The sequence below is a fragment of the Oryx dammah genome, unplaced genomic scaffold (assembly GCF_014754425.2).
Source record: "Oryx dammah isolate SB20612 unplaced genomic scaffold, SCBI_Odam_1.1 HiC_scaffold_29, whole genome shotgun sequence".
Lineage (NCBI taxonomy): Eukaryota > Metazoa > Chordata > Mammalia > Artiodactyla > Bovidae > Oryx > Oryx dammah.
Genome location: NW_024070213.1, coordinates 8,904,090 through 8,916,230, shown reverse-complemented (window position 1 = coordinate 8,916,230; position 12,141 = coordinate 8,904,090). Strand labels below are relative to the sequence as shown.

Genomic DNA, 12,141 nt, shown 5'->3' with positions numbered 1-12,141 from the left:
GAGATGCTTGGGGTGCGGCTGGGGTGAGGGCAGCCCCCTCCTCCCCCTCCGCCTCCGCACTGGGTCAAATTCCGCTTTACACATCAGGAGGGCGTGATTCCTGGACAGGACACCAGATCAAGGGAGAGAGCCACTGCGTGTGTGTTCACTCCTTCATCTGTTCACCCAGAGTAGTATCCGCTGTGGGGCCCCGGAGCCAGGCCTCGGGGCAGACGTGGGGGTCATGGAGAAGGCTCTCATGCCACCCCGACTCTGTAGGCAGATGCTCAAGCTGGGCAGCTGTGGGGCTGGGGCCAGGGGCCCTAACGGAGGCAGCTGGGCCGAGGGGAGGGGCTCCTGACACCGTACTTTGAGGAGGCTTCAGAGAGGAGCGGGCAAGAGACTTTGGAAGAATGCGTGAGAGGACATCAGGGGCCATGGTGGGGTTGGGGACCTTCAGAAGGACAGGGCCGGGCACCCCTCCTCCAGGGTGAGCACTGACTGCCTTGGGGAGGAGCCAAGGCCTCCCCTGTGGTGGAGGGCACGGTGCCGCAGACCTCTTATGCGGGCATTGCTTCTCATCTCAGGAGGGGGCACTGAGGCCCCGCTTCAGTCCACAGGCCCTTCCCCTCGGGGCTGGGGCCAGCAGCTGTGTCCTCGGCCACCTGGCCGTATGCTGCCTGGCCCGGCCTCCCGGGCACCCACTGTGCCTCTGATTAGTTGGCCCTGGCTGTGGCAGGAGCAGTGCACGGCCTCTCCCAGCTGCTCGGCAGCCTCTGCTGACCTGGCCAGGCCAGGAAGAGAGGGGAGCCCCAGGGCCAGCTGCTGCCTCGCGGCCCCTTGCCCCAGGCCTACTCCTTTCCTCCTGGCTGCGGGCTGGGCCCCTGACAGAGGCTAGCATGAGCTCGGCTCTTTCTACTTGAGCTGCCCTGGCAGAGCGGCTGTGCTAATCTGGGCTGACAGCTCCTGTCTTCGGAGAGCACCCCAGACCTCCAGGGGAGAGGCCTGTCAGGAAGTGTACCCCCTTCGCCTCCCGGGCACCCCACTGCCACCAGGGGCCCTTGTCTGGCTGATGCCCAGCTTTCTTTATGGCAGAGGGCCTGGTCCAGGGGCTCGCTGGAGAGAAAGGGGTGAAAAGGTTGAGCAGCTCCATCAGTTTGCCCACCTGTCATCGTCTCCCCCAGCTCCTGGCATTTAAAATGCCACCTAGAGGGACTTCCCTGGTGGTCCAGTGGTTAGGACTCCACGTTGCCTATGCAGGGGGAGCGGAGCTCGATTCCTGGTCTGGGAACTAACATCCTGCATGCCTCACAGTGCAGCCAAAAAATTAAAAAATAAAATGTCACCTACAAACTGTTTCTACCCTGATGCCCACTCACGTGATGCTACAGGCCATACTTCTCCCTCTGAACCCCAGACGCTGAGATCTGATTTCACACAGGTATACACCAGGCACCCCCAATTCCACATATCCTCACAGACCCCCATCTCCACTGAGGGCTGCTGTGTGCCTCTGGACTCAGGCCCCCAACCTTGGAGATGCCCCAGCTCCCCTATTCCATTCACACCCACATCCTACCCCTGACTCAACCTTCGGAATGCCTCTAGAGCCCCACCTCGACGGCCCTCTCCACTGCCACGTCATCTGAACCCAGCCAGACGTGTGCTATCAGGATGGCAGGTGAGCGAGGGCTGGGCCAGGCCAGGTGGCCTGAAGTGGAGCAGGTAGACCGAAGGCCTGGTCCCCACCCTGGAGAGTCCCTGGAGAGTGCCCAATCCCAGCATCTGGCCTTGGCACCCTCAGCAGGGAGGGCACCGGACAGGAGCCTGAGTCTCTCCTGGGCACCCCCTCGAAAGAAAGAAAATGAAGTCGCTCAGTCGTGTCCGACTCTTTGCGACCCCATGGACTGTAGCCCACCAGGCTCCTCCATGGAATTTTCCAGGCAAGAATACTGTAGTGGGTTGCCATTTCCTTCTGCAGGGGATCTTCCTGACCCAGGTATCAGACCACATGTCTTCCGCATTGCAGGCAGACGCTTTACCGTGTGAGCCACCAGGGAAGCCCCCAGGCACCCCCTTGAGGGATCCCCATTTCAGTCCCAGGGGAAGGCATGGAGTGCCCTCAGGAGGCAGCGACCGCGTGGCTGCTGTCAGGCTCCTGGCCATGCAGCCCTCAGGCCCAGCCCCCTTTCCAGATGCGTGTGCGGGTTCCAGGGTCACACAGGGGTGTTTATAGACCGTCCTGCAGGCTGGGGTGCCTAGTGGCCTCCCAGTTCGGCCCCAGCCCACACAGTTGTTTTCTCCCCAGCAGCCGGGAGACCACATCTGTCTTCTACCCGCGACTCTCAGTGCCAGTCAAAGCTGGAGTCACACGCTCTCCTGCAGGCATCCCTGTGCCCTCCCACCTTTGCCTGGCTCTTCCCTCTCCTGGAGAGCTCTCCCCGAAGTGGGCACACAGCTGCTCTGTGTGTCTTGGCAGGGTGGCCTTTCTCAGCCCCCGCTTTATACCAACTGGGCCCCTAGCCCCAGCCTGGTCCTCCTGCAACCTACTTTTCGTTTTTGTGGCACTTACCACCCAACAAAGGAAGAAAGGCACTTTTTATCATGTTTGCTGTTTCTTTGTCTCTATCTCGCTTGTTGTTTAGACGCTCAGTTGTGTCCAGTTCTTTTGCGGCCCCATGGACAGTAGCCCGCCGGGCTTCTCTGTCCATGGGATTTCCCAGGCGAGAATACTGGAGTGGGTTGCCATTTTCTTCTCCAGGGGATCTTCCTGGCCCCAGAATCAAATCCACGTTTTCTGCATTGCAGGCAGATGCTTTACCGATGAGTCACCGGGGAAGCCTCTGCCTCTTCCTACCCTTAACCTAGAATGTGTGCTTCACAAGGGCAAGGGTTTGATCTGTTTTTGTGTGTGTGTGTTTAAACTGATATATCCCCAGAGCTTAAAACAGTGCCTGGAATGTAGGTGGCCCTCACTCAACACTTGTAGAACGGATCCATCCACCCAGCCCATCACTCCCACATTCGTTCAGGCCGCCCCCCTCGGAGGGGTTCCTTGGTACTGGGCCCCAGGCTGGATTGGGGGATGCAGAGCACCCCAGGTGGGCTTTGCACTCCTGGTTTCTGGGGAGAGAGGAGGGCAGAGCTGTGATGAAGGATGACAGTGTAATTAGTGGTGTGATGGAGGGCGGACAAGACTGTGACAGCTCATTGCAGGGGCACGAGCCCAGCCCTGGGATCCAGGAGAGGTGACCACACAGCAGAGGTCTGAAAATGGAGGAGAGATGGCCTTCTGAGCATGTGCAAGGGCCCAGCAGTGACCCAGAACCCGAGCTTCCCAGGGGTTGGAAGTGGGTCAGTCTGGCTCCAGCATGGACCCCATCCTGCCTTGGCAAGTGAACTTGGCATTGCTCTCAGCAGTGCAATAGTAAAGGATAGTAAAGGAACCCCCCTGGCAGAGAGTGGGGAGCGGTGAGTCGGGGGCAGGATGTGTGCACAGGTGGGGAGTGGGTGTGCTGGGCATGTCTGCAGTCTGGTGGAGCAGCCGGTTCAGGCGTGGCCTGGAGGACAGAGGAGGATGAGGCCGGGGTGACAGACTGGAGCCTGATGGTTGGGGGTCCTGCGATTGGGGGTGGGATAAGGATTTATACTTTCCCCATTGGAATGGGAGGCTTTGACTTTGGGGGCGCCCCCCACTGAGGTGTTCTGGCCTTGGGGTCTTCCTGAGGCTGGACAGGAACCACTGTCTTCTTCTGTAGTTGAGGCCTCTGGGGCCCAGAGAGGGCCAGCCTCAAGGCTGCCCAGCCAGATCTGGCCCCCAGGTGTCCTGTCCTGAGTTGGTGCTCTGTTTGCTCATCAGAGAAAGGGCTACACTGGATGTCCTGAGGACTCTGGGGTCCTCTTCCATCTTAACGAGGGGAGCAGGGCCCCAAGCCACACTCATGGGTCACCTGCAGCCTGCCCTCATTAAGGCCCACCTGGTCTCCATCCAAGGCTCAAGAGTCACAGAGACCAAAACCAGGTAATCTCATCCCGGGAGAGGAAAAGGGAGAGCCATAAGGGAGCGAGAGGCAGGAAGCCTTCTAAGTATCTGGGGGTGAGAATCAAGAAGGCTGCCTGGAGGAGGAGGCCTTGGCTGAAGAGAAGTGTGGAGGATGAGCAGAAAAGATAGTCTGAGGTAGATGGTGATGGGTCTTAAGAGCGGTCTCTGCCTCTTTCTCTCTGCCTCTATTCTCTGTCTGCAATTCTCTCTCTGTTTCACTTTCTCTGTCTCTTTCTTCTGTAGCGGTTGCCAGGGGAATTGGGCATGGCGGAACCCTCCGACTTGCTTGAGCTAATTACTTGACTGTGGGCGTTGAAAGGAGGATTAGCTGGGTTCTGGTGAGGTCCTTCCTGGCTCCCTAATCCCGTGGCCCCTGTTCCCTGGCGCGGAAGTGATGAACTTGCTTTGAGTCCCTAATTAGCTAATTATGCCCTGGCTCTGTGGCCCTGGGACTCCCTGGGCCCCAGGGGGGCTGTGAAGTGAGCTGGGGTTCAGCTCAGCAGAGGGGAGGGAGGAGGGGAGGAGAGATCGGGCTGCCATTCAGGGAAGCCGGCGGCGGCCAGGCAGGTTCTCAGGAGCCTTTCAGAATTTCAATGTCCTGGAGAGCTGGGAAATGTAATTAATTGAGCAACAACAGCTGGGCCCGGGGGGCGGGGGGGAGCAGGCGGGAGCAGCCAGGCTGGGATGGCGCAGAGCTGCCTCCTGCAGGCCTCTCTGAGCCCACTGCTTCTCAGGGCCACCACCTGACCCTCCATGCTTGCCTCCTGCCTCTGTCCTGTCCTCCAAGATTGTTCCATCGGCTTTAAAGCCCAGAGCTGGTCAAGGGCTCAGCCTGCTTAGAAACCTCCCAAGTGGCTGCCTAGCAGAGGCCCCCAGATGCCCTCTCTGGCCGGTCACTCCTCTGTGCCTTTGCCACCGCTCCTGTCATCCTGCAGGGCCCAGCTCGAGTCAGCCCCTCCAGCAATGCGCCTAGAGCTCCCTTACTCCCCAGGCCTCGTCCCTTTCCCCAACACTGGGGTCCCCTGGCCCTCGGCTGGCAGACTGCAAACTCTGCAAGGGCTGAAAAATGGGATTTGGGATTTCCCACAAGCCCAGCACTGTGCCTGGTATGCTGCGCAACAGTTCTTGTCTAAGTGTTTGATGAATGGATGAATGATGGGGCACCAGAAAGGCCTGTGACTGGCGGACTTAACGTTTGGATGGATTGCAGGCTGACTGCTCTGATTTCTCACTTCCCTCTTCTGCACACCCCCTGTTGTGGGGGCGGATGTGGAGGGAGTGGGGTACTGAGCCCTCACTCACCCTGGCTTGCTCTCAATTGGAGAACAGGAGCCTGCAAGGGAGCCCCACTGCCTTTCCCAAGAGGAGGCTGACCTAGTTTTGTGGGGTGGGAGGATGGGGGTGAGCATTAATTATTGATTGGAAATCGCTCCATACAGAGCTCATGATGCAAATCCTAAATAATTATCCTCGTTAATAACTACCTCAGCCATTGCCCCTGGAATAAATAAAAATCTGGACAGAGCCACTCTTCTTGTCACCATCCTTTCATCTTCCCCTCTCCAATATTCCACCCCCTCCCCATGACTTTGCACATTGTTCATTCACAAGCAGTCATTCAATAAATGTTGAATGTAAATGGCTGAGACTCTGCTCTGGGCCAGGACCTGCTGGGTTTTGGGAGTACTGAGGTGACTCAGATAGACCCTGTCCCCAGGAACATATAGCCCAGTGGAAAAAACAGGAGAGTAAATGGATAATTATATATTAGGGTGAGAAGATTAGATGTTGATGTAAATGGTGCCTCCAAGGTTGTGCAGTATGCAACCTGCACAACTGTACATGACACCCTATGCTAGGTCAGAGGTGCCAAGGTGACCCAGAACAGATGAGTGAGAGATAGGTTTAGAAGGGGTATGGAAAGTCACAGAGAGACTTCACAAAGAGAAGGCAGATCCTTAGCTGAGCTATGGTGGCTGAATAAAGGTTTGCCAGGCACAAGAGAGGTGGAAGAGTGTTCTAGAAAGAGGGAACAGCATGAATAAAAAAAGCATGGAGGTGTGAAATCCCATGGTATCCTTGTGCGTGTGTGCTTGCTAAGTCACTTGAGTTGTATCTGACTCTGTGTGACCCTATGGACTGCAGGCTGCCAGGCTCCTCTTTCCATGGGATTCTCCAGGCAAGAACACTGGAGTAGATTGCCGTGTCGTCCTCCAGGGGATCTTCCCGGCCCAGGGATTGAACCCGCGTCTCTTATGTCTACTGTATTGGTAGATGGGTTCTTTACCACTAGTGCCACCTGAGACCTAGAGTGCACACTGGGGACAGAGGGAGGGAGAGAGGAAGATGAGGCTAGAGAGGAATCACAGGATCTTGGGTGGTGTACACCCAAGGGTGACCCACTAGCTCTTGACACTCTTTGGAGCCACAGACACTTATGTGGACCTTCTTCCCAGAAAAATTCATGGCATCATACTTGGATATTTTACAGCAATTTCATAAGGTTCAATGACCTCCTGTGATGAAAAGGAAAGTGAATGGCTCCCCAGACAGCCATTTTGCTTTTTTGCATTTCTTTTCCATAGGATGGTCTTGATCCCTGTCTCCTGTACAATGTCACGAAGTTCATCAGGCACTCTATCAGATCTATTCCCTTAAATCTATTTCTCACTTCCACTGTGTAAGTCCTCCTCTTGATGAAAGTAAAAGTGGAAAGTGAAAAAGTTGGCCTAAAGCTCAACATTCAGAAAACGAAGATCATGGCATCTGGTCCCATCACTTCATGGGAAATAGATGGGGAAACAGTGGAAACAGTGTCAGACTTTATTTTGGGGGGCTCCAAAATCACTGCAGATGGTGACTGCAGCCATGAAATTAAAAGACGCTTGCTCCTTGGAAGAAAAGTTATGACCAACCTAGATAGCATATTGAAATGCGGAGACATTACTTGGCCAACAAAGGTCCATCTAGTCAAGGCTATGGTTTTTCCACTGGTCATGTATGGATGTGAGAGTTGGACTGTGAAGAAAGCTGAGCGCTGAAGACTTGATGCTTTTGCACTGTGGTGTTGGAGAAGACTCTTAAGAGTCCCTTGGACTGCAAGGAGATCCAACCAGTGCATTCTGAAGATCAGCCCTGGGTGTTCTTTGGAAGGAATGATGCTAAAGCTGAAACTCCAGTACTTTGGCCACCTCATGCGAAGAGTTGATTCATTGGAAAAGACTCTGATGCTGGGAGGGATTGGGGGCAGGAGGAGAAGGGGACGACTGAGGATGAGATGGCTGGATGGCATCACGGACTTGATGGACGTGAGTCTGAGTGAACTCCGGGAGTTGGTGATGGACAGGGAGGCCTGGTGTGCTGTGATTCGTGGGGTCGCAAAGAGTCGGACACGACTGAGTGACTGAACTGAACTGAATGACCTCTGTAGTCCCAGAGACCTCCCCCACCTGCCAGGGATCCACAAAGCCTGGTAGCTGATGAGAATGCCATCTGTTTGTACACACAGTGGTGGCATGCCCACATTGTGTTCTAGAGTGGCTGTTACCGGGAATCGCCCCCTCGGTCCTGGGCTCTGCTCTCCCTGGGCGGGCTTCAGCCGCAGACGGGCACTATCCCTGGGAAGCAAGACGGCCCCACCAGCTCCCAGCTTCACTCCTCCCAACTTGGAATCTCTGCAACAAGAGAGCATCTCTTTTTCTGTAGTTCCATCGGAAGTCTCATTGCCAACTCTCATTGGTCCTAGATAGAGTCACATGCTCATCCTGGACCAATCACAGAGGCTAGGGAAACAGACTATGCTGATTGGCCAAGTCTGGGTCATGTGATCTCCATGTCAGCCCACCCAAACCATGGAACTGGAATGGAAGAGTGATGCTGTGTTCAGAGGACTGGGAAATGGGGGCTGGGCAAAGCCACAGAGGTGGCCCACCTGTCTGGGACATGCATCCCTGTGGATTCTCCAGTGACTGGGGTGGCTGGATCTTCTTGAGGAGTCAGGAGGGAGTGGGTGACATGCAGCCTGTTACCGAAGCCATGACAGTGGATGACATCACCCAGACTTGAGAGAGCAGATGCTTTTCACAGCTGGGGGACTGAGCCCATGGGGAGAGAGGGCCTGGAGGGTGCAGATGGGTCAGCCCAGGCAGGCGGGGCAGAAGGGAAGGGTGGGGAGACAGACGTGAAGAGCGGTAAGTGTGTGGAGTGGTGCCAAAAGCTGAGCCTGTTCTCCACTTCCTCTGTGGGGTGGAAGCCCCAGAATTTGCTGAGACTTGGGTGTGGGCCTTGAGCTGGGGAATCTTTGTAGCATGGCTGCTGTCTTCTTGGGCCCCTCTGCTGAGGGGTCTTATCCTCCACGAGGGGCAGGGACTGGTTCAAAGTCCCACAGGTCCCAGAGGCCAGCAGCGTGAGGATTTGAACCCTGTTCTCTCTTCATCAGGGGCTATGTACTTTCCAGGTAGGCTTTCCCTACCTGCAGAGTTTTGGGATGTCATACCTCCCCAGGAAGTGACTGACATGTTCTGTTCCCCTCTCCATGCCTGCCTGAAGCCCCATTCAGGTCACCCCAGGGTCACCACCCTCCCTGGGGATGTCTGTCTCTCTCGTTTCCCCATTTTCTCCTCTTGTTGCCTCTGGCTTGGCTTGTTCATTGTAGCTATTTCTAAGGAAAGGAAAAGTCCTCTTCCTCTGGCATCAGGCCAGGTCTGGGTACCTTGGCTGGCCAAGGTTCTTCTCTAGGTGGTTCTGAGAACTCTTCCTGATTTCATCATGCAGTGGGGTGGGTCAGCAGGATGGTTTTGGTTGGTACTGATGTGTCCTGGCATGGTCAGGGGACCACTGACTATCCCAGAGATCAAGGATACTCAGGACACATTTATTAGGGCACCAGTGCCTGTCCTGGGTGGGTGCTGGGCATAGGGAGATGAGCTAACCTCAGTCCCAGACCTCCAGGTACTTGGGGGCTATGGAGAGTGCTAACTTGGTGTCAGGACACCTGGTTTAAATCCAGACCCTGCTGCTTCCTACCTGTGTGAACTTGGGCAAGTAGCTTCAGTTCTACGAACCTCCAGTTGCCTTTTCTATAAAATAGGGATAATATTGCCACCCTCATAGAGTTGTCATGGAGACTGAAGAGCTCGTATTTGTGCATTACCCCGAAAAGCATTTGGCACATTAAAAGTACTCCGTAGATATCTGCTTATTCACCCATGATCTAGTGGAAGTATAGTGGGATGCAGAGCCATTTTCATGGCTTCTGGGAGAAGGGGCAGGTACCAAGGAGGAGGTCTGTCTGGTGGCCACTGAGCAGGTTGAGGGCAGTAAAGAGTCCCTGCCCACATGTCCCACCTCTCCTCTCACCACCCCCTCTCTGTTCCTCTAACCCTGCTCTCTCTGTCTCCTCTCTGGGCCCTCTGCCCCTGTCTGCCAATCCAATCCCTCCACCCTTCCCTCTCCCAGGTATGCGGATCCTGGTGAACCTACTCCTGGACACACTGCCCATGCTGGGGAATGTCCTCCTGCTTTGCTTCTTTGTCTTCTTCATCTTTGGCATCATCGGCGTGCAGCTCTGGGCTGGCCTGCTTCGCAACCGCTGCTTCCTGGAGGAGAACTTCACCATGTGAGTGCAGCGCCCCATCCCCTGCCCTGGGACTCCTGGCCAGCTTTACCTGGGGCACTGTTCATGCAGAATGTTTCCAGGCTAGGAAGGTCTCCCCATTGAGCACCTGGTCCCAATCCTTACTCCCAGTGGAGCAGAGGGATTAAGGGATGTGCCCAGGTGAGTTGGTGGTAGGTCTCCCATGAATGGTTGGACATCAAAATGAGCTCAAAAGGTCTCTGAGCCCTCCAAACTGTTATCACAAAGTCCCAGTCCAAGACAGGCCCTTAGACACTAATTTAGCTCCTACTGACTCTTACTTAACACATAGTTTTAACTTACTGGGTGAAAGTGAAAATGTTAGTCGCTCAGTCGTGTCCGACTCTTTGCAACCCTATAGTCTGTAGTCTGCCAGGCTCCTCTGTCTACGGGATTTCTCAGGCAAGAATACTGGAGCAGGTTGCCATTCCCTTCTCCAGGGGATCTTCCCAACTCAGGGATGTAACCCGGGTCTCCTGCATTACAGACAGATTCTGAGCCACCAGGGAAGCAGGAAGCAACTTACTTGGTAGTTGGGACCCAAAGAGTGGAAGCAGTGAACCAAAAGGAGGTTGGGTAGGAGGGGAAGACCCAAGCAGAAGTGATGACAGCAAGGGAAAACAAGACAGAAAACCTCAAAAGCAGACATGAAACCTGGCTGTCTAATTACAGCACAGACATTCCAATCGGTGACTCTGAGTCATCAGGGAAAGGTCAGCTTGCATTTGGCCCACATGTCTGTAAAAGCAGTGGGGGTGGACAGCTCCCTAGAGAGAGGCTTGTCCAAAGCTATGTAAACAGAAATTGAGCTGTGGCTCTTGGAGAAGTTGGGTTGAGTCGTCGGATAAATTGGACATCTGTAGCATTTCAGCGAGGAGGGGTAAGCAGCGCCTTTGAGTACACATACATGGCCATATGTAGTTGGACATGACTAAGCTTTCATTTCCTTTCACTAATATCATTAGTGCACTCCTGCTGTGTCCAGGCCCCAGGGACAGAGGTAGGAAAGCATTTTCATTCATCCTCTGACTTGACACGCTCACCAAAGCAGCGGCACTTGCCCAGCTCAGGGGAGGATGCAGCAGAAGGTGGAGTTCCAGCCCTTGGGGATCGAAGGGTGCAGGGACACGGGGACACTGCACAGGCATGGGCTGGGCCTCCCTGTCCGCCCGACTGCTGGTTGTGGGGATGGAGCTACGCTGGAGAGCCAGGGGGAAGCCTGGGGAAAGAACTGGCTCCCTCTGCAGCACTGTGGGGGCAGATCAGGGGCAGGGCACCCTTGTGGGTCAGGGCCCTGTGTGGGGGAGGGGAGCACGCAGTGTCAGGCATTTGTAAGGGGCAGGCCCTGCTTCTCCTGGTCTGGCCTGCACAGATGGAGACAGGCAAGTGTGAGCTCTCAGCTTTGGGGGTTCAGGTCACATCCAAGGCCCTCTGTCCCCCATGGATCTTTTCCTAGTTCATCCCAAGGTGGCCCCCTCTCATTCACCCAGCTCAACCCCAGTGTCACCTCCTCCTGGAGGCCTTCCCTCACCACCTCTTTCCCCAGACATTATCCTGCTTGATTTTCTTGGCACTGTCTTTCTCTGAACCTGTCTCACTTGTGAGTTTATCTTCTGGGTTGTTGGGCACCTCTAATCCAGTTTATTGACTTGGTTAGCAAGGATGACACGCTCCTGTGTGACATGGGTGGTGGCGGTGGTGCTTGACTTTTGACCCCATGTGGAGACCCGGAAACTGAGGCTGAGAGGAGAACCTTGCTCCAGGACCTCCGAAGCCTATCGTGACCACCCCCCAGTGAGCGTGCACAGAGCATGCCCCAGGCACACAGGCCCCAGGGGAGACCCCAGATGGTCAGAGACAGGGTTCTTGATGAGCAAAGGGGATGCCACCCAGCTAGGAAGTGGCGGGGCTCCGTCTCATGTCCTCTGCAAAGCATCTGCTCCCTTCTGGCAGATTCTGTCTAGGCATTAATGTACACGCACGACTATTTACACCCCAGACAGGTTTTAAAATGGGAATTGCTTTGGCAATGTGTCTTGAGTGTGTCTTACATCAGTGTTTCTTATTCCACAAACGAACCACAGTTCAGTGAGCCAGCTTCTGTCGATGGACTTTGTGTGGTTACCAGGTATTTGCTTTTACGTGGAAGCCTGCAGGGAGCATCGTGTATGCTTGCCATCTTTGTATGCCCTTGTGTGATCAATAACTAGACTCATAATTCTAGTCGAAGTGTAAGGAACACCTCTGAGATACTGTGGGTTCGGTTCCAGACCACGGAAATTAAGTGAGTCATACGATTTTTTTGGTTTCCCAGTGCATGTTAAGTTATGTTTACATCATCCTGTGGTCTGTTTTTTTTTTTTTTTAATATTTCTTTTTATTTATGTGGCTGCCCCAGGTTTTAGCTGCAGTATTCGGAATCTTCGATCTTTGTTGCGGCATGTGAAATCTTTAGTTTCGGCACGCAAATTCTTAGTTGCAGCAT

At 54.7% G+C, this 12,141-nt stretch overlaps 1 protein-coding gene across 1 annotated transcript in view; it reads left to right on the top strand.

Moving 5' to 3' along the window:
- The window catches only part of CACNA1I (calcium voltage-gated channel subunit alpha1 I), a 111,689-nt gene that overhangs the window by 46,746 nt on the left and 52,802 nt on the right, over positions 1–12,141 (top strand). The window contains exon 5 of the mRNA XM_040233258.1: positions 9,479–9,638. Coding sequence (XP_040089192.1) covers positions 9,479–9,638 — 160 coding nt within the window. The remainder of the gene's footprint in view (positions 1–9,478; positions 9,639–12,141) is intronic.